The 23819-nt window shown below is 30.3% G+C and overlaps 2 protein-coding genes across 3 annotated transcripts; both read right to left on the reverse strand.

Moving 5' to 3' along the window:
• Positions 1-3584: 3584 nt before the first annotated feature.
• Positions 3585-15636, reverse strand: LOC106677123 (synergin gamma). Its single transcript, XM_014414837.2, has 8 exons — positions 15465-15636; positions 15277-15378; positions 14934-15173; positions 14095-14842; positions 11991-12241; positions 10448-10571; positions 10237-10364; positions 3585-5198 (listed from the first exon to the last, which is right to left on the reverse strand). Exons 1-8 carry the CDS (start codon positions 15561-15563, stop codon positions 5046-5048), a joined length of 1845 nt encoding a protein of 614 aa, XP_014270323.1. The 5' UTR covers positions 15564-15636; the 3' UTR covers positions 3585-5045.
• Positions 15637-17892: 2256 nt separating this feature from the next.
• LOC106677154 (uncharacterized) lies at positions 17893-22571 on the reverse strand. 2 transcript variants are annotated; one of them, XM_014414888.3, is made up of 3 exons: positions 22295-22571; positions 21331-21530; positions 17893-21255 (listed from the first exon to the last, which is right to left on the reverse strand). In XM_014414888.3, exons 1-3 carry the CDS (start codon positions 22315-22317, stop codon positions 20111-20113), a joined length of 1368 nt encoding a protein of 455 aa, XP_014270374.1. In that variant the 5' UTR covers positions 22318-22571; the 3' UTR covers positions 17893-20110. The 2 variants fall into 2 exon arrangements, with proteins under 2 accessions (XP_014270374.1, XP_014270375.1); XM_014414889.3 differs by lacking the exon at positions 22295-22571 and adding an exon at positions 21671-21828.
• Between the last annotated feature and the right edge of the window lie 1248 nt (positions 22572-23819).

Below are 23819 nucleotides of genomic sequence, written 5' to 3' on the forward strand. Positions count from 1 at the left end.
TTGAATGAAAATGAATGAATGAAGTGATCAGTTTGAATGAAAATGAATGAATGAAGTGATCAGTTTGAATGTCCAATGAAGTGACCAATAGCATTCACATTTATCTTCTTCTATGAGGACAACAGGTGCATGAAGCTGCCTTGGCATGCTCAGTAGTCACCAACCATTTTGCTTAGTGGCCTGCATGTAACAGGGGTGACAGAAATTGGAATTCATATTTATACAGGATTATTTTGTTCTTTCAGAAGTTTGGATAAAAAAAGAAATTGGACTCCAAAACTACATTTGACAGGTCTATATCTTGGAAAGATCCCTGAAATCATTTTTGATATAGTTGATAAAGTCAGGGGAGTGGTGTATCTCAGTGAGTAAGGCTCTGTGTTAATATCTACCCGGGTTTGAAGCCAGCTGTGACAGATAATTATTTATTCTGTAACATATCGGGAGACCCCTCAGGGCTCACCTAGTCTCTATAAAATGGGTACTCTTAATCGGGAGAAAAAGCTGGCAGTCGAGTGTGATTATGAACCAATTACCTCCTTGTAATACTGCTGTTCATGAAATAGCACTTCCCTACAAAGTTCTGAACCCCTGACCTTTCAGGTATGTAGCAGTACAATTTCTTGTACTACTGTCGTTCAAGAAACAGTACTTCATTAAAAAAGACTGCACCCCTGACTATTCATGGGTTGTAGCGGTACAAATCCTTGTTCAAGAAACAGTATTTCTTTACAAAGTACACACTAAACCCCTGACACTTCATGAATTGTAGTGCTACATATATTTTATTTATACTATTTATATTAAATTGAGGTGTAGATAGTTGACCGTAGATTAATGCTTGAAGAAGTTTGTCGGGGGGTGTGGTCAGCAAAGAACAACATAAATAAACAAAACCATATTTATTTATTTTATGCCGACGTTTTATGCCCAGTACTTATCTTTCCCTCCTCTGCGACACAACCCCTGATGAAGACCTGAAACTTAGGTCGAAACGTCGGCATAAAATAAATAAATATGGTTTTGTTTATTTATGTTGTTCTTTGCTGACCGCACCCCCCGACAAACTTCTTCAAGTATATATATTAAAATCTTAAAAAATTAACAGAATAATAAAATATCAAATTATTATTATTATTATTACCATGGAGGTCTAAGTCCTCATGCAATGTATTTCCTAATACATCCAGCATTTCTAGACATAGTTTTTCTGTAAGGTGGGTTCATCACTCCCACGCCTATTTTTTTGTGAGTGCCACCTCATTGGCTAACGGGCCTCACAAATGCCCGGGGGGAGGTTGTGAGTAAATTTGCATTATTTTATGCTTGAAAAAAGCCCGGGTGGGACCGGGATTCCATCTGATGACCTGTGGGTTGGTAGACTGGCGTGTTACCACGCTGCTACCGCTGCCCCCTAATCAAAATATCAAATGCAACATTAAAATTCAAAATATATATTAAAAATTTCAGAATATTTATAGCAGAGTTGATTGCCATTTTTCAAATTTTAAATAAATTTGTTTACATTAAAAATATATTTTTTAACATAATGAGGTTAAAATGAACTGTTATTAGAATTATGTAGTAGTTACTAGTATTTCAAAAAATATTACAAAACTTTGTCTTTCCTGAGAAATAAAATAATGCTTGGTGTAACAATTTTCTGTCTAGAACTATAAGTTTATAGTGTCATGAATATATTAGAAAATCAGTTAAATATAAATTATGATTTTTTATCATAAGGTAAATTAGTATCAGGGTCATCGTTACTAATGAAATTATTAAACATTAATTCAACAGTACTTAGGAAAATCAGATTTATTGAAATAATTATTCATAATATTTTGTTTTTCTTTAAATTTTAAAATTCTCTAAGTAAATTATGAAAAATAATTATACAAAAAATCTATAAAAATAAATAATAAACAAAATTACATAACATATAAATAAATTATTGGAAAAACAGCTTATATAAAATTATTTACACATATGCATGTTATATATAGGGTGTTTAAGATTCAAGTGTCCTACCTGGAAATATGAAATCAGGATCTTAAAACCAGAAAACAATTCTCAATGAAGGTATATCTATTAACACTTTGTTTAAGAGATTTTCATTGTTATCAATAATTTAAGTTATAATAAATAAATTAATATCTATCACAACTACTTTATTAATAAAATGTGAACAGAGGTATAAGAGAATATCCAATGAGGAAATATAAAGGAAATTGGAAGATATAGAAACAGTCATCAGGATCAGGAGACTGAGATTTTACAGGGACATGGTCAGAATGAAAAATGAAGAAGATTTTCAACAAGTCTGCAGCTATAAAAGTATAGGGGGATATGTAAAACAAGTGAAAGAGGAACTGGGTAGACTAAAAATAACGGATGAAGACGGCTTGGATAGAGAGCATTTTGGAAATAAACTAAAAGAGGTTGAGATTCTTGTGAGAAAGGAGAGATGAAGGAGAAAATGGACTGAGGATGAAAGGGTATTGGAGTAGAAGGAAGGCGTAAGGTGTGAGAATGAATCGAAAATGATATTCGCATGGTCCTTGCTGGTCAGTTTGTGAAAAAAAAAAATGTGAACATTAACATTCACATTAAATATTGTTCAAAATGATTACCTTGAGCACTAAGGCAGGCTCGACATCTTTCTATCACAGCAGCAGTGGCCGAACGGACCAGGATATGTGTTATTGTTTCGCAGTTTCAGTTTTCCTTCTTCGTAAAGAATTGAGATCACTGACCAGACTTGCATTGACTTTTTGTTTAATATTACCCCATATAAAAAATCCAATGGTGTCAGATCTGGAGATCAAACGCAAAAATAAAACCTATCCACTACCCTTTAGCTTTCTGCTGTAGTAGATGTGATGCCTGTCTTAATGATGAAGGTATAAGCACGTTTCATATGAATGTTAATGTTTACATTTCATTAATAAAGTCCTAGTTGGAACATATATTAATTAATTTATTATGACCTAAATTACTCCAACAATTAAAATGAGATGTGAATATCTCTTAAACAAAGTTAATGGGCATTCGTAGGGAAAATTGTTCTTTTCTTTTTTAGATCTTTCAGTCATATTTTCAGTAAGGACACTTCACTCTGAAACACTCTGTGATATCACTATTTATAATAATTGCAAAGAAACAAACATAAATACAAAAAACTTAAAGACTATTAGGAACGGAATCATAATACTTAAATGTAATTAATATATATAACAAAATTGATTCAAGTAAATTAGACAAAATCTCACTTCAAATATATACTGACTAATTGACGTTGAGTTAAAATAAAGAAATCAATTTATAAAATATGTGAAATAAAGTGCTATTTATTGAAATTTTTTCCTTTTTAAACTATATAATTGAAGAATAATATATATTAGTTTATCTTTGAAGAGAAAAGTAATCGAAATTTTTAAAAAAAGTATTAAAGTTTATGATAGATTTGAGCTTAGAACAGTAACCCTGTCAGTTATACGTTTTAGAAATGTAATATATGATATCTTAGGGAACTACAAAGTATTTCTACAGCCAGGGACGTCACCATGGTAGAGGTGGGGTGAACACCCTCCACCGCAATAATTTGAAAACCCCCAAAAGTTTAGAAATTTGAGTACCTATTTTTAACTGCTAAAATTTTACTCGAAAAGTTACTAGAATCTACAGGGACGTGATGGCTGTGTGCGTTGGGGCGAGGGTTCTAGAGCACTCGGTTCACAATGTTGTGGGTTCGATTCCCACCAGGGGCAGTTAATATTTATTCCTCTGAGATCCTGAGAAATGAATCTTGACATTCCCACATTGGTGAGTATGGCGGCAACTTTGAAGTTCCCCCCACCAGTTACCAATACCAAATACTAAAATCAATTTCAATGCATATGAAGTTAAGAGATTGGGATTTTTTAGGTATAGAGGGGACTCTCGATAATCTGGACCATTTCATGATCTGAAACACTTCTTTAAAAAAAAAAAATGTAGATTTGATTTCATGTATGTAGTAAGCCTACATGCAGAGGCATAAATAATCTATTTCAAAATAACAATTCCTTTTGTTTAAAATAAAATCCAAGTACATTTAAACTTTGGAAACTTATTGATTTTCTCAATTTTTTTATCGGTGAACATAATTAATCTTCAGTACATAATTGTGTTAATAAAATGGTGATTTACACAAATGAAAAACAATTAACTTTTAGTTTTAAGAAAATACATATATATAGACTAACAAAAAGATTGTTTTCCAAGAAACGTTTTATTAGCTTTTCACCACTTTCCACCAACCTCATTACTAACTTTACCCTCTACTGCCCTTCAGTTGTAAATATTTTTCTAAGCCACCAAAAACAAAAATTTCTGATTATTTCACAAGAAAATAGTTAAAAAATAAATTTCTGAACTATGATTAATTATTTTTTTGTAAGTACATATATAATTTTTGTTTTTAAATTGATTTGTTAATAATGAAGTGGCCTTTTTTTTTTTTACCTGTTTGGTAACCTGAATTTTTCACTAATCCGAAACCCCTTGGCTTTAATAGTTTGGCGATTGGACTAGCGAGAGTAATGTTATGTGTGAATGAAAATGAAAATTACTGTTGTGAATGTTAATAATTGAAAACAGTAAGTAACTTTCAGGTAAGTGAAACATTCAAATCCAAAAGAGTTGGGAAATATAAATGGGGTATCCAGTAAAATTACTGGGTATTTGAAGATTTTGCCGCCCTCGAACAAAATGGTATAGCAACGCCCCTGTGAACAGCTAATGAACAATGTATGAATATATATATTTAAATTGTTAACAATTAAGATACAATAAATATTTTGAAATGTATAATATTACAAAGTATTTAATACATAACAGGTTAGTTTGACTTCTTTCATTATTATTTACAAAAATACATCATAAACACAGTTACATAATTGTTTTCTTTTCAGTGAAATACCAATTAAGATAGTAATGCATTTAGATGATGCGATATACAGATCATAACTAAAAAATAAAGAAGTTTAAGGTCGCTCGTGATATCACATAACAGGCGCTATAGGAAGGCTGGAATCAACCTTATGAAGGTAGAGGTTGGCACAGGGAGCATGAAAATTATTAATCCCATACTTGACATACGCCGGTCCTTTTTCACTTAAACAGATTCCACATTTCGGACCACTTTCTTCTTTCATCTAGATTAAAATAGCAGAAAAAAGTACAAAATTACTTATAGAATACATTTAAAATAAAAGCTAAATTGTATATTGAAAGGTATCCATGAAAGGTCAAGTTTGATAACTTTTCACGACAGCAGATTGTTCTGAGCCATAGCCCGGACCCAACTATTGGGTCATTTCATATGAGATGTTCGTTTTTATTTTTTCAGAAATTCTTATTATATTTATTATACAATATTATTTCAGAAAGTGGGGTTAGTGGACTTTTGTTGTTTACCATGTTTATAAGAATTGTTATTGATCCTCTCCTTTTTTTTAATAATATTTACAATCATTCCAATTGATTGCACATTGTTTAGTATGCCATCAAGTATGACCAAGGAAACCTGATTTTTAAGTAATTTTTTTTATGAGTTTAAACTTGAACACTTGGCAACCCATGCTGCAAGAAACAAAATGGCGGTGTTTAGGAAAGAATGTAGTAATGAACAGACCATTAGCCAGAGGTTTGAGCAATTTTTGGCAGGTGATGCAGATCTGGATAAATGACCCAGAGGAAGACCTCCACTAGCAATTGACGACAATGAACTTAGGCTTACTATGAACGAAAACCCTTACCAAACAGTCAAAGGACTTACAGCATAAATGAATACAAGAATATGGAGAGTTTCTCGACACTTAAAGACCACTACCTCATGAATTTAATGAGTGGCAACAGCAGAAGTATAATGAGACTTGCGTTTCACTCTATACTAGGCAAAAAAAAGAGCCTTTTCTCAAAAGGATAATTACATGTGATCAAAAGTGGATTGTATATGATAAGCGTTGGTAAATTCAGTGGTTAAATATTGACGAAAGACCGAGACACTTGCCAAAGCCAAAATTTCATTCAAAAAAATTATTTGTCAATTCAAAAAATTATTCATGCCAAAAATTATCATTTGTCGTCACCCTCTCACACGCTTTCTTCCTCTAAATATTTTCTACTTTTTAATTTTTACCCTTTCGTAACGTTTCCTCTTAAAAAACACTTAGTCATTCTTGTAACGGATTTTTTAATTCAGAGTTTGGCCGTTATTGGCGCAGTATCCATTAGGCGTTTGATTTTCAAGCTAATAGGTTCATTTTATTCTTTTTTTTTCTTTCCCCTTTCTTTACCACACCTTCTTTTCTCCACTTTCTTATGATATACTTTACTTATATTATATGCCTCTTTATCAATTATTATTGTTACATATATTTTCTTCCTCTCAATTTTCTTTTTCTTTCCATATTTAAATTTTTAAATTATTAATAACTAATATGTTCATACTTCTTTGCATTATATAACTCATTTTTATTTCATTTCCTTAATTATGTTATTTTACCCACTTTTTCAATTACCTATGTATACATTTTATTTCTCGCTTCTCTCATCACTTCATTTTATTAATTCTATTTTGTAAAATTATTCATTTTATATTATTCTGTTTATACTTTCTTTTTTATTTTCTATACTTACTGTGGTTGTTATCTTGTTCTGTTCTTAGCCCTGAAGAAGGTTAGAAACTCTAGCCGAAACGTTGGCACAATTAAATAGGTTACACCAACTGATTTGTGTTTCACTTTGACCGTACCCCCAACCACCTTGTCCTCGAACGTCATCCATGGTCAACTATCTCTCATAATTAATCAAAAAAATTATTGGTTTCGGTGTGGTGGTCAGTGGCAGAAATAATTCATTTCTCCTTTTTAGCCGAAAGAGAAAGCATTTCACCCACATCACAGGGCAGTGATATTGACAGAATCCATCAAAAATTGTCAAAAAATAACCTGTATTGGTTAATTGGAAGATCCCTATACTCTCTTATATGACAATGACAGACAGAGATGAAACTAAACAAGCTGTGTTGTAATGTCCTCCCACAACCATCTTATTTGTCAGACTTATCTCCAGCAGATTTCCAACTGTTCAGAACTTCCTTACAAGACAACTTCCTAAAGGTAAAATTTTTGAAAATCATTCTCAGGCCAAAAACACATTTTCTGACTTTATTTCTTCATAAAACTCCCCTGCATTTTTCATTTTTAGGATTGAAAAGTTGATAAAACGTTGGGGAAAATGTACAGAAAATGAAAATAAATATTTTGATTTCATAAAGTTGTTTTACTAAATAACCTTTCCAGTGAAAAACTGACATTTGATATGAAAAGACTGTGATCTTTCATAGTCGGGGGACTATCGGTAGTAGGGATGGGAGATGGACTGAGATTTAATATTTCTCAAAGAATCATACACTCAAGTGATTTACCCAGAAGAATCCTGATTCACTAAGTGATTCCTACACTACTTGAAGTCGGTTAATTTTACATTAGGAAGTGTTGGATACTTGGGAATAGGGTTTCAATATCTGATGGTTCCCTATTCTACACAAGACAGAAATGCATGTCTGCCAACTCTCAGCAACCATGATTTATTTTTTCACTTATTAAATCTTATATAATTTATAACTATATTACTCGTACAACTTAAAAACCCACATAAGCTAATAGTCAAAACTTCTACTATGATATTATTTTTTATAGACCCCTTGGTAGATTGAGTAAAAAATGTAGAAATATAAAATATGTAAATTAGGTCTGGGAAGAATTAAATATTAAGAATGATTTTATTTTTTTATTTCAACTAGGGGGGTACCCTGGCGGACCAATCCTCATTTGACAAATTATACAACTGCTCAATTAATTGTAAAACTTGTTGCTCAAATTGAATAACTATAATTTAATGTGTTCTTCATAAGTTAAAATCAATTTTTTATGACCCGTTTTATTATTCCATCTTACATGTAAAATAAAATATTATACAGTGATCACTAAAAAATTTTGTATATAATAGAGTGATGATTTATTTTGATTCCACTGTGAATCTATTTTTAAAAAATATCTTTTGTTTTTTCATTACTTCATGAATGTTAAATAAAAAATTACACATTGATCATTAAAACCTTTTTTATATGGTAGAGAGATGATAGAATTTGATTTCACTGTGATTCTATTTTTAAAAAATATCTTTTGTTTTTTTATTACTTCAAGAATGTAAAATAAAAAATTACACGTTGATCACTAAAACCTTTTTTATATAATAATGAGATTTACATTCACACTCTTATATACACGTTTTGTCTTATAAAGAACAATTACTTGGCACTATGTTTTCTGATTTTTATTTTAAATCTATATGTAAATAAATAAATAATATTTGATTTGATTATTTTGTTACAGTATAAAAAAAATCAAAACAAATAATAAATAAGAAGCCATTTTGCTAAAGAATAGGATTAATTATTCTATTGTCACAGTGACAGCAAGAGTTTTTTATTTTAGAAGATAAAATTCCTAAATTAAATCATTTAGGAATTTTATTTTATTTTTTGGACAATTGAGGGAAAACCTCAATGAGGATTGAAACCTGTTGTTGAATGTCTTTTGTGTTTTATTTTTGTTTCCTCAAATTCATTTATTTACAACATTTTCTTATTGTTTCTTTATTTTTCTTTATGTGTGATGACTGAAACTATCAATTTTTGAATGAGTCCATAAATTTAAAATTTATAACTTTTGTAGTAAACTCAATATTTGTGACAGATCATCAGAAAAGAGGAATATGAGATATGCTGGAATAGGATGTAATGAGAGGTTTAGATATATAGTGTTAATAAAAAAACAAAAAAAATACAAAAGAAGAAATAAATTTTTAAAAAATACAAATTTAATTCAATTTAGTTATTAAAAAAAAATTCTAATAAGTCTTGCACCAATGTATTTTGTTTACATTATTTTTTTATACTGTCTTTTAAGATACATCAGTACCCTACGTGCTATAGCAACCCACTGTATTCGGGCAGCATTGCTTCCTGTCAATAAAGCATTTCTCTCTTATTTATTTAAAATTTAATTAAGTTTAAAAAAAAAAAATAATAATCAAACAAAGAATTGTTTGAAAGAATCGATTCACCCAAAGGAGCGAATTGTTGGGAATCTGTTTAATTAAAAGCATCGAAAAGCCCATCCCAACAAAGATCTAGGTTTCTTTAACTTCACACCATATGAAATGGACATATTATTAACACACACATACTACATATTCATGGTAGTATCATACACTTGAAAAGAATAACATAATAGTGATTTCAGAGTATTGAATTTTATGTGGATATTGTTGAGCGAGGCCAACACTATGCTTTTATTTTTTTTAGATATATGGAGTGACAAAATTTCACTTTAATACAACAAACATCATTCAGGAAAATAAGGAAATGTAAGGGGGTAGAAAATGATGTCTGATGGCTGAATAGATTTGGTCTGAAAAAATTAGATAAAATAAAAGTAAATCCCAAATTGGCTAAGAGAGATAAACTATAGAATACTATTATTGGAAATCGTTCATTTCCAGAACTTATTTTTTGTGAAATACGTCTTTGAAACTGTGGAGTAAGCTTCATAAAATAATTAACTATCAAAATTTTAATACAAAGGTAAACAATGCACTGACTTTATTCACACAAACTTAAAATTTTTGTTTATTATATAGTTAAGTTACATTAATTATCAATAATTCCCAACAGTCCCGGAATTTATCAGGAGGAGACATTAAATTCCTGGACTCATTGAAACATTTACCTAACCCTCTATTCCACACGTTGCAACCAGCGCCCCCACCAGTGCGGTGGCAACAGGGAGCATTATACGCACTTGAGCAGTAGTAATCTTTACATATTGTAAATATTCCTAGATTTAGGCCTAGTTTTGGAGTTCATAAACTCATACTAGTGGTGTGGCCCAATACCATCAAATATCACAATCTAAGACAAGTTATTAAACTCAAACACACAACCACTATATTCCTCTTTTAAAATGAAACCTAGTTTCAGATTAAAAAAAAAAAAACACAACACAGGCTGTGTTAAATACAAAACTACATTTCAAATAGGGGCTTTGAAAAAATATATATATAATTCAAAACCTGGATGAAATTAGTAAATAACAATAAAATAAAAATAAAAAATTGACTTACATAAGAATTTTTATGAGGTTCTAAATACCTCAGTAATGCACTTGACAGCTCTTCTAACTTAGTGGAAAATTCATCTTTGTTTAAAGCAACTTGTAATCTCTGTGCAATCCTTTCAACTTCTATCAATTCTATAAAATATAAAATACAACCTTCATTACTTTTGAAGAACATTTTACGGTATGATAAAATTGAAAAAATTATATCAAATCACCTTCCAAATACTGGACACCCCGTCTATCAGACATCACCTCATTCAGAACTTCTACTTCTTCAATAGATAAGAAAATTTTTTTTGCTTCCTCTAAAATGTCTAAGCAAGCTTCCATAGCTCTTTCCTGGAAATAAATATACTTAGTAATGCCGAATAATAATATGACTAAACTAATAATTATAAAAGAAATCCATCGCTTAATATCATATCAGCTTAACATGTTGACTGGTGAGATAACTCGTACAATATACTTTTAGAAGGTTATTGCCTAAATTATATTATTATTATAGTTTAACTTATCTTTTTTTTTTTTTCTTACCATATTTGTCTAGATACAACTAAACCCATAGCTACACAAATATCACAAGTAAAAATAAATATAAGATAAATCATCATAAAGGCTTAGTGAATCCGAAGGTTTGATGCCGATAACACCAATCGTTCTCTACATACATCTGTCCAGTAGCGCCCTTCTAAACCCAAATCTACTAAATCAGTCTAAACACAATTCTCCCATTTATGTTACAGTCTAACCCTCAGACATTTACCCATTGGTTTATTGTTTAGTATTATTTTAGGTATACATCCGTTACTAAGTCCCACAAATTTACACGCCAATTAAATATATAACAACTCTAAAATTGTTTTTAATTACTCTACTGGAAAATTTACATCATGTGGCTGGTCATAATCTTGCTCCAAGCCCTTTGTATCGACTAAATATAAAGAAGTACTGGAAGATTGTTGATTGACTATGGGTATCAATGAATGGAATATGGTCTGGGTGCGGTCAAAAAACTCAAATAGTAAATGGGTATACTATTTTTATTTGAGCCAACGTTTCGCCCCACAATGCAGGGCTTCGTCAGGGATAAAAAAGATACAAACACTTGACACAGTTACAAAAAAAGACTTAAGTGGAAAATAACAGGGGTATACAATGCAAAGTAAAATTTAATAAGAAAAATTAAAGGTTTTAAACAGTAAATGAAAACGGTAAGAGTAATAGAAAGATAAGAGATAAAATAAGAGAAGAAATATTAAAGAAAGTAAAAATTAAGAGATGAAAAGAAAAACGAATAAAATCAAATGAAAATTGATGAGACAGAATTCATACCTGTATTGACGGAAGTCAAAGTCAGAGTGAGCCGTTTGTATTGGGAGGAGTGGGGTTGCCAGTTAAGCACGCCACATAATAATGAAAATAATTTTAAAGTAAACAATGTAAAAAAAAAAAAAAATTCTCATAGATAGAAAAACAAAGAAGAAATAAAGTATAAAATAATGGGATACAATATGTGTAAGTGATTAAGAAAGTATACCCATTTACTATTTGAGTTTTTTTGACCACTTCTGGACCATATTCCATTCAAATATAAAGAAGTTTTGTTATTTACAATTAGAATGGCAAAAAACACTCCTAGCTCTGAATATGTAAGATATAAACAATAAAAAATGTTATAGATGTTTTATTTATTTAAAAAATAGATTCGAGTATGAACAAATTATATATAATTATAGACATATTTGTGATTTGGCTTACCTGTATATTATTTTGATACTCCACCAGTGGAGCAAGGCGGGTTGAAGATTGGACAGGAGCTGCTGTTAAAAAGTCACCGAATTCATCAAACTCATCACCTGAGGTTAAGCCTCTCAATGCAGAATATTTATCTTCTTCTTCAACTAATAAATCTATGCCATCTTCTTTTGGCTTGACTATGCATTTGGGAAAGAGATCTTCAATACCAGCAGTCTTCTCTTGAGTATAAGGTTCAGGCTCAACTGATAGAGCTAGAAAAATAAACGATTAACCCTTTTCAGCTAAAATACAATTCTGAAATAAACAAATACATTTAAGATTTGTTTGTACACTTGGCCATATTTCAACAATCCAAATATTTGAAACTTTTTTAAAAATTAAAATTAAAAATGTATATATTGATAACTTTTTTTCTTGACTGTTGTAGATATATAATTGTTTATTAACTAGATAACAAGCACTGCGGGGTTAGAGGTACCTATTATGGTCTCAAAATATAATGGATCTTTACGAGTTCTGAGAGACAAGTCTAATAACCTCACAGAGTTATAAACATTCAACTTGAGGGTATTAAAGTTGAGCTTGACTTGTTCCTTACATTCAATTTAGACAACACGTGGGGTTTTGTGGCATCTTACTTTGTGTGTCAAGTCATATATAAGTCTTCACCTTCATACTAGGGAATCAATCTTATTGTCAATGTTGGCTCTAGAGGATTATACAACTACTAACATTATTGTAATTTTATTGTTTGCAGTCATGCCTACAATAAAAAAACAGTTTTTAAGAACAAATAATTTCTTCACCTAATTATTAAAAAAGTACATGTACATAGTATAATTTAAGATTAATAACTATTACAATTATAGAATTACTTAATAAAACATTACTTATTACTTACAATTGGTCTATTACAGTTTGTTCTACATTGCTGTGACACAACTAAGTCAAAGTTTGTGCCAGAACTGAATAGGGTTGAAATGGAGGATGGGTTTTTTTTGGTTTTTCCAACACGTAACCATTCTTTTTAGCAGGTAGTCCGCTTTTTATTTCTGTTTTGTATTTGGTCCATTTATATTTAGTGTTGTTAACAATGTCTTATGTATTTATTAGGTTACAGTAACACAAATTTAAATTGATTTTTTGTTGATAGTCTGATTTTTGTTTTACCGATGTAATTTTTGGTATATCAAACTTGAATTTATGTCCTGTTTTTCTAAATGTGTGGTGAGAACAGTTTGGACAAGTGTGTTGGGGTTGTTTATAACGGAGGTAAAACTTATATTTGTGTTGATATACCCTTCTTTTGAGATACTGTTTTGAAGTTATAAAATTTTCTTTTGTTCTGAAAAAGTGTTTTTTTTCATTGTAAGGCAAGACTATGCAAACAATAAAGTTGCGAAACTTTACCTCAATATAGTTGTATTACTGACTGTCTATTACAAACTATTACTGTCCAACCACAAAAAAAAAAAAAAAAAGAAATAGATATATCCGGATATATATCAGGAATGTTCATCTACAAACTTTTTCATGCAATGAAAGGATGAAATTAATGATGAGGGCAGAAAAAAATAATATGCTTTTTTCTGATACATCTGTTCCTTCTCAATCATACTGATACAAAATAATAAAATGGAAAACAAAATAACGCAATGAAAAAGGATTACAGATAACATTTTATTTAAAGTTGTAATTTAGATGAATGATAAATTCAAACGACACATTCATTCAAAGTACAGATTGATTCATAGGCATGTTTTAGCAGAAATTTCATGCATTTTTATCATTTGCTAATATACTTAATGTTTTAAATTTATACTAAGAAAAAGTACAATTAGAGAGTTTTTAATGGTACAAGAATCATATTCCAAATGGTGCAATCGTTTTCACATATAGTGGAAATACATTTTTTTTTTTGTAAATTAGGGCTTTGATGATAGAACAAAAAACCATTTTATACTGTAATAAGAAAAAATTAGCATTCCAAATAACATAATACAATACTCTGATTCTACTCTTTTAGGCACATTATACTTCAGGGATATAATGGAAGGAAAAGAGGAGTAAAATTATAAATACACATAAGAATAAAACAACATACTCGCTTTAATTTCTGGTGGTTTTTCCTTCACTTCTAAAAGATTAAGGGTAGTAAAGTCAGCACTTTTAAAATCATCAAATTCAATGTCATCTTTGCCTTCATTTTTTCCAAGGGAAAACTCAACAGATTGAAAATCACCAAACAAGTCATCTGATAGAGGTGTTGCTGGAGTTTCTTCAACATCCTTGGTTTTTGAATTATCTATATGATCATTGGAGACATTAAAAGACTTAGTTTGAACTAAACTATTCCCAAGTTCATATGATGTAGTATTGTGAGGTAAATTATCAACTAAAGAGTTATTATCTGATATAAGTGAATTGTTCTCATTAAAAATTAAAGTTGGAGTAGATATTGATGGTAAATAAGTCTTAGGAGCAGCATCAGTAGATGGCATATCTAAATCAAGAAGGCTTATATTATCAGCTAAAGAATTAATTGCCATGTTAGGTACAGTTGGTATTAAATTTGGGGGAGGAGCAATTGGCGTTGTTGACTTTGAGTCAAATTCTGCAGTAACAGTAGAAACTACTGGATTCAATAGATTAGGAGATTGAGGAAGGTTCAGTGGAGGACAAGCTGTTGAAACAATAGGAGGTAATGAACACATTGTAGTAGAAGTGGAAACATCTGTCACAGCCATTATCGCTGGAGGCTTCATTATTGGCAATTCATTAAAATCTAGTTTAGGTATGGGAGCCTCCTTTAAATTGTTCAGAACAGCAGAGCTAGTAAACCCGAAACCACTCTGCAAGGAAAATAACACGTACATGTAAAAAATAAATTGTGTTAATAAAGTTAAAATTGCTTAAAATTTAATTTAAAATCATAGATTATACCTGGGCCAAAGCAACAAGTGCCAGTGCAGTGTATGTATCATGTTGTAACAAAGCTGGTCCTAAATTTGAATTAGATAATGACCAAATATATCCCAGGACATCAGTAGTCAAGCGACTGGTAAGAAGTATATTTGTTAGTTTAGGAGTATCAGCATAGCCTGTTGGCGTTCCCACGATGTCCCAAACATGTTTGTAAATTGGAGGTTCATAACCAGGAATAAAAAAGGAAGGAACTGTTGTCTAACCACAAAAAATATAAAGTAAATGCTAACATATTGTATTAAAAAATGACAAAGACTTTAATGAAGAAGGATAAAGCTCCTAAAAGTAGTGTAAGAATTACCTGGTTAGTTTTATTTTTTGATGAATTTGTGGTTTCCTTTTTCATTTTGAATATTTCTTTCTTTGATAACAAACTTTCGATCATATCATCAGCACTTAAAACCTTTAAAAATATGAATATTTAATTACAATTCAATAATCAATACAGTTTCAAACACAATAACTAATTATCCGAAAATGAAATATTACATTTGTCGTTTTGGTCATCGTTCTCAATTGATGTTGCTGCTTAAGATATTCACGTTTCTTTAAATGGTCTAAATTTGAGTTATCTTTATAAGCACACATAATGATTATTTCACTTTATCTGATAAGCGGTAAGAGGCCTATAACCTGCTTTGCTAACCTCCGCGGGGTTTGCACCTGTTGACTCACTTCTTGATCCAAATTCATTCCGTAAATTGATTATATTCGGTCACGAAATTTCTTTTGTTCGGTTGAAGATAAAACCGAACATAAAACAATTTAATGAATCCATAAACCAATATCCAAGAATTTTCAACTAAAACATTACGTATTTTAGTTCCTGAAACTGATTTATCTAATATTTAAACTGATTCTCAACTAATGGACTTTGCTTATGAACTTATTTAGAACAATGTATACCAATTATGTAATAATTTATTAGTTGGTTTGGAGAACATTTACTTAAAGAAAATTAATATTTTTAATATATAATCTCACTTTCTTGAGACTGTTTTTTATTGTTTAATTAAAGTAATTTGTGTCCAAGTTAAGTCTCGAAACACTCTTTACTATTTACCTCAAAATTTAAATTTTTTAGACACATTATTTTCTTACAATGAAGCATCTTCTATAAACATAAGATTATTCTCAAGTGCCTTTTTATTAATACTATAGTTGGAACTTAGGCATATAAATTGAAAAACAAATTTGACATTTTAAAAGTCATTCAAGCTTATTCATCAAATTAAAAAAAAAAATCTCAATTTTCTTTTTTTTCAAATAAAATAATTTGTATTCAAGTTAAGTCTCAAAACATTATTTCATTTAATGACCAATTTGGCCGGCCTCAATGACAATCTTAAATATAAATTTACACCTCTAATGTGGAATTAGTTGTAATTTAAAAACGTTTTCCTGGCTATTCTGTCCAGGTCATTAATTTCAGTCAAATCACCTTATTTTGTCACACTATGAGTATGATAAGAAAGTGATAATGATATTAAGTTAATTTGTAATTCAAAGTTTTAAAATTTAGTGGAAAAGGGATTATTTCACCCTAGGGGGAACTAGGGTGATTTCTCTGAAATTGTTTTGAGACTTACTTAAAATAAGAAAATTTAGATTTTGTTTTTTTAATTTGACGAATAAGCTTGACTCACTTTTTAAATGTAAAATTTGTTTTTCAATTTTTATGGCAAAGACACTTGAGAGCAACCTGATATTTGTAGAAGATGCTTCATTGTAAAAAAATAATGTGTCTAAAGATAAATTATGTTCTAAAGAAAATTTAAATCATGATTGGGGATAAAAATTGGGCATGTGTTTGACTAAAAATTAAAGCATATTTGTGAAATGAAAACTACTTTTTAAGTTGAAAATTAATTATTCTGAATCAGTGGATTATAGATAGCATAATTGGTATTTAAAATACCTAATAAAAAATTATGGTACCTAGATAAAATTAGACAGAGGAAATTCCATACAAAAATAAAACAGTATTAGAACCTTATAAATGTAATAACAAAATTAGTTAAACATATAAATTAATATTTATATATTAGTTAGGAAACAAATTAGTGTGAAGTCAGTGAAAGAATTTCAGATGTGCAGGCCTATTCCTGATAAAGTATTATTTGGTAAAATAAATAATTAATTGGATAAATTATCCATAATATATTATCTATATACACTTTAACTACTTTCAATTTACCTAGGATTCAATAAAAATGACTGATAATACATATAAAATTACTCTTACAAATTCATTGGGATATATTTGAAAGAAATGTATATATTTTTTTATAGGATCTTTCCAGTGGGGTATATGATTTTGATCGGATTCAGCCTTGATGTTATTACTTAAGTAAAGACATAAATTAAATAATCATACGCTTATGCATCATTATGCATATGCAGTAGTATTGTAAAATATGCTTAAATAACAATAGGCAAGCCCAAACCAGTGTAATATGAACTTACCTCATTCCTCTACTAGATGTAAACTCAACTTTTACAACTTAATGCGGTCATTTTGCATTTACATTCTATTTCAGTAATAGTTAGACTGCTGAAGTTGGAGAAGGATTGAATTGTGTGTAAAAAAATCTTTGGAAGCAATGAAATTTCAAATATTATAGAGGTTAGACTCTTTACATTCAATAATTTTTAAATGCAATGGATGTTTCAGTGTGATTGTATATTTGAAATAATAATCAGCCAGGTAAAACACCATACAATAAGCTATTTAATTTTGTATATTATTCCTGATATAATGTATACACAATAATAACTACTTTTGATTTACCAAGGATTCAATAAAATATAAGTATTATTGCAATTACCACATTCTTTCTATATTTGTATTATGAAGCAATACTATTAGCTTTCATTAAAATACAGGGTACAGGAGTCAAATAAAAAAACAAAGACATGTTAGCAATTTTTTATTTAATACCTGGAGATTTTCAACCAATTATAATTAGATCAAGACATCCTCTTTTCTTTTTTATAGTTAACATTGGTTCAGTTGTGGCAAACATCTTACTTTGAAGTAAAAACACTCCCAGTCAATCTTAACTCCTTTTTATAATAACTGATTAATAGTTGTTTAAAAAAATTACACACACACACGCACATAAATATTTATCAGAAGAGAACGTTAGTGTTTTTAGGTAAAAAATAAATAAACAGTGGATTTAATTTTCTTAAGAGAATTCAAAAATACATAGACAGATAATACTTCAGGTAGCAGGTGAATAAAAATATACTACTAGAGTCCAAAAAATTCTTCAAATCACAGGAACCAACACTTTCAGCAAGTCAAAAAAAAAAGTATGAAGAAGATGGTCAGGCTTGCAGTCAAAACAGAACCAATAGTTTTTACTATATCTGCAGGGTTCAACAGGGCTAAAAAGATACAAAAAGGTAAATTAAGGTAGGATAAATATTATGTAAAAAATAAGTGATAAGAAAATGGTAGATAAATAAAAGGAAGGAAGACATAAAATAGTAATGATATAAAATAAATAATAATAAGAATAAAAAAATAATTAACGTAATTGTAAAAATTAAAAAGTTACGTACAATTTACCATTAAAAAAGTACAGGAGACGCATATAAAAAAAACAGAAAAGTAGATGTGGAAACACAAAATTTAAACACACTAACAGACGGAAAATGAAGAAGAAAGTTGAGATTAAATAAAGACCGTGAAAGAATAAATACAAATAAAATTCTGTTGATTTTTTCGTTTTATAAGTGTCTCCTGTATTTTTTTAACTGTACATTTTACTTAATTTTTTATTCCTATTACTGTTTATTCAAGTTTATTTTATGTCTCCCTTCCTTTTATTTATATATAATTTTCTTATCACTTATTTTTTACATGATATTTATACTACTTTAATTAACCTTTTTGTATCTTATTGTTGTAATGTTCTTAGTTGTTTTTTTATATCTTTTTAGTCCTCCAAAGTGGGGCGTCCAACATTAAATAGTTAGAAACTGTTCTTTTTTTACCACAACCCTGGCCATCTTCATATTTTAAGTCATGCATTCAACTATATATATAATTAAAAAAAGTAAATTTTAGAAAATAGTTTGTTATAAAATATAACTTCAATAGCAAACTACAAAAATCACTTATTTAGTGATATTAATATTAGCTTATTCTCACCTGATATGGCACAATCTCATCTTTTGATTTTAATATTTTCTTTATACTTTTTTTTTCTTAGGCATTGCAGACCAAAAAAACCTTGGATATGTGACACTTTTAGGAACCAAGATATTGCTGGGGTAAGGTACCCACAGCCCTATAACCAATCACTCTATTAATTTAAATACTTGAGTTCCTAGACAGTCATAAATCAACAGTATGTAGGCATTATAGTTAATTGGCCATGATATTTTGACTCCCCATCACTGAATTCCAGTCTATGATTCTTTCATAGAATTAATTAATGCCTACCTTAAAATGTCTCACTTTAAAAACCAATACCCAGTCAACGTGATTGGTGTTGCGTAATAGAAACTCACTAATCCAGGAGAGGATAATCACTAAATTTCTGGTTATGTGGTAATCCTCAGGCAGTTGTCAACCATCCAAATGCTAACCTCAACTTAGAAAATCTGGTATAATAATGATTTAGTCATTATTATATATGGGGCCTTGTTGCTCTGTTTTTAAATTTATTATTTTAAAGACTGATTTCATGAATTTAATCAAATTAGCACTATTACCTATAACTTAAAAGAGTCAGATTGTAATTTTAGTTTGTTAGTTCATTGGACTTTCAAAAAACTAGGGAACTGAAATTTTTAACTGTGATCAATAAATGTTCAATAATTAAACTGACAACCATCTTTAATTGGACAGAACCATTGCAATTAAAAACAAGCCATAATTTCGCATTGAGCAAGTTTTGAAATAATCATAACACAAGCGGTAGAAACAGAATTTTATATATAAATTTAGTTTTTCATACATGCAACATGTATTTGTCATAAATATAAAACACACAATAACTAAATTAATAAGTACTAATTTAATTTTTAAAGTAAACAGAAAATATTTCATAAAAAAATAAATTTATAAACTACTAATAACACCTACTTGAATTATTAAGCTTTTAAATAATAATAAAGCACTAGTATATTTGAACAATTAACTCATCTTCCCTTTTGAGAACCCATAGGTTTTTAGAAACCCTGATAGTATAACCATTTAAAGCAGTCTTATACAATAATGTTTTGTTATCTAAGTCATAAACAAAAGCAATATGGAAGTTCGGAGTATAAGTTTCTTTGTACAAATCAATAATTAAAAACTTATCACAGACTTGATACATATCATCAATTTCTGACAATCTGCATTTTTTCATTACAGTACTCCAAACATGAGCACCAGTCCGGAGAGATATTGCAGTTAATTTGCAATTTCCTTCACCACTTTGTGTACACTCATACAAACAATGTCTAATTGGATCGAGTTCAAAGAATACAGGTCCTGGTATAACGTGTAATCTTCTACCTTTAATAGTCCAGATGGTTAATGGCTCCCCTTGCTCTGGAGAAGTTACGATGAAGTCATCGGTTGCTTTACACCTTCCTCGAACATTTAATTTCAACACTAACTCCCCTTTATGAGTGAATACCTGAATATCTTCAATAGTTGATACTACAACATATTTTCTAGTGGCACATATAAGCCTTGATATGACCTTAAGGTCTACTATATGAAGAGTTTGTAAGTTTACAATATATAATAAATAGGAGGAAGAATTTAAACATGTCAACCATAAATATTCATTTAACAAGGCTTCTATGCGTACATATGGTCCTACTTGAAATTTTGATGAAGCAAATTCAGGTACATTTTTAGATGCTAAATACAGTTTAGAATCATTCCTAAACGCTATACCCAAGTATAGCTTGATGATGTAATCTCTTTTGTAAACAATCACTATGTTGTCACTAGAGATGATAATATAATTATTCTTAATCATCACGGCTTGCGGTTTTGCAAATGAAACCGCAATTTCATCCATGGAATTAGATTTATTATCAAAGGAATGAATTTGGAATGAATCATCCGGGTTATCATCAGGTGTCTTGTTCGAGATAAGGGCCATTAGTTTTTTGTGAGTGAAGATCCTCCTGCAGGTAAGATCTCCTGAATTTTTATAAGGGATTTTGCACTCCTTATAACCATTTGTACGCCACTTGGCAACTGTCCAAGCATACCTCTTCCATAAAACTGCATATTTACACAGAGTCAAGGAATCTTCATCATCTAAACAAAAAAGAAATCTGTGATGTAAGCAAGAAAAACTAATAAATATATATTACTTTTTCATGGTCTTCTTACCTTCTTCGACATAACTATCAATGTCAACTCCTTCATAATAGCAAACATTTTTCCATTGTTTTTCAAAATTAGCTATCCTCCTCCATTCAGCTGAAACGCTTAAACAGGTCCATAAATCTTGTCCAGTTAGGAATTTGAAAATATATTCTTTCAGTTCCAGGGGCAAGAGACCGAAATGATCCATGTCTGTTCCAGCATACCTAGAATGTATGGATAAAAATACTGAAGATCATCTGAATCAAAACTAAGAGTAGAGTTTGAATTTGTAAGTGTACCATCTGTCAATAGAAGATGAGTATATCTTTAATGGTTTTTAAAATTAAGGTACTTATCGACTTACAGATGCCTGAGAAGATGATAACATCATCTATAATACAGATAGTGAAGCATTCTTCCCAGCACCAGTTCCCTAATTAACCAATACCACCCGGCTGGGGTGAAGTCCAGCAACTCTAAATCCTATCATTACTGGTTCGACGTTAAGAATCGACTTATCTAAACAAACTATATCGATGTACCTTCGATATATCAGTAGTCAAGTTGTCTGTGTTACTATTTAGGAATGATTAATATAAACTACAGAAAAATGAATAAGGATCTGTTTTAAAACTCATTGATGACGAGCTATGAAAGTTTTAATGATCTTGGTATTTCAGTGTAAAAAACAAACTCCAGCGGCGCGAAATTCAAAATTCCAACTTAACTATTAGCCTACTCATCTCTCTTTTCTCAATCCACCGTTGTTTCTCACAGTAGTATCCTGGGTACCATTCTTTATACGGTGTATGCAGCTGATATTCCAACCAATCATAACACAGTGATAAAAACATACTCAGATATCACATGTGTACCCCCATGCAAGACTGGAACGACAAGAAACAGCTATTTACTATAACGCTCTGAACTTCCCATTTATTAAAAAAAACTCTTATACACTATGATAATTAGAACTATTTGGACATACGGAATTGAGCTTTGGGGCTTCATCAGATCAAATTTCTTCCGTATCCAAACTTTATAATCCAAAATCCTATTACGTCACAAATAAACTCATCCATAAAGATCGCAACATCCCATTCGTTGCAGATTTGGCCCGAAATAGATATACCTCCTTTCATTCCATAATCCTTTCCCATCCAAACCCATTAGTTCTTAATCTCTCATTCTTAACAATTCCTGATAATCTTCTGAGGCATTTGAAAGAAGATGGCAACGGGATCTTTTAATTTAAGTCATTGATTGAATTACCACCATTGGGTGGTTCCCTTTCAAGATTATCATGTGTTCTGGAACATTTATCACATTTACTTATAATAATTTTTTTTTACAGTTGTATATTTTAATAAATAGAATAAACTATTCTAACGCTACGCTAGCTTAAAATGGATAAACCCTCTCACAATTAAACTACGAATCTTTTACAGTGGAGGTCGAGCCTGTAGCATTCTGTGTAAGTGGATTTTGAAGTTCTCTCCCGTCGCCTCTGCTTGTATTTCCCCCCGTTTTCTTGTTAAAATGTGGCCTACCGATTCCACTTTAAAATTATTTGAGAATATTCAAACCGATAGATGTTTACAGGATATCTCGTAGGATGTATACAAGACAGATCTAAAAAATGTGGTGCGGTACTTGCATCACAACTTTCACTTATTTATCTAATTATGTCTCCAAGTTTTTGGAGCTCGTGTTAAAGTTATCGCTATTTTTGTTATTTTCGAAAAAAAAGAAATCTAAGTTTATGGACAAAAAGTCTACTTGGATTTGGCCGTGTCCAGGTAAAATTCTCTGGTAGGTATTAGTTACCTATTGATAATTTTCTGATGGTATCTCTTTACTATCATTGTTATACCGAATATGTGAGTCGTCGTATCGTGATTAGTAACCAAGTAAAGTTCGGGTCATACAATAACCCACCGGAAGCTGTTATGTGTAAACATTGCAGCATTGTATTGAGATTTCCCAGGTACTGTGTATGATTCCTGGCGTCAATTTAAAAGGTACGGTACTCTATATGAAAAGACCTAGACAATGCATGTTCAGTAGCTAAGGTAAGCTTGTAATCCTGTTGGTTCTTTATATTTACTGTTGGTTCTTGCAGGAAAGGGTACTCCCTCTGTTAGGTATTCGCTTACAGTCGAGTCCTACTCAGTTGCGTTGTGTAGTGGGCAATAAGTGCAGACTAAGACTAATAAGTATCATCCGAACCTGGGACAAGGAAAAGCCGCTGGAATAATGTCACTATCTGAGAAAACAACATGGAGACTTTTAAGCAGAACTTAATCTTTGTCTAATGTTTTTTCTAAAAAATAGTTTTTTGGAAATCCTCAGGGCGTTTGAAGGTGTTAGTGTAGCCACCTTCAGGGGCGTACAAGAAAGATATTTAATTCCTAAGATAATATTTACACAAAATGATTTTAAAAACAAATCACAATATATATACAAATTGTATACTTTCTGATTGGGTTATGTTGAACTGTTTTTAAGTGATG

This window comes from Halyomorpha halys, unplaced genomic scaffold, assembly GCF_000696795.3.
Source record: "Halyomorpha halys isolate HHAL.00 unplaced genomic scaffold, Hhal_1.1 Scaffold88.1, whole genome shotgun sequence".
NCBI classification, from domain to species: Eukaryota; Metazoa; Arthropoda; class Insecta; order Hemiptera; family Pentatomidae; genus Halyomorpha; species Halyomorpha halys.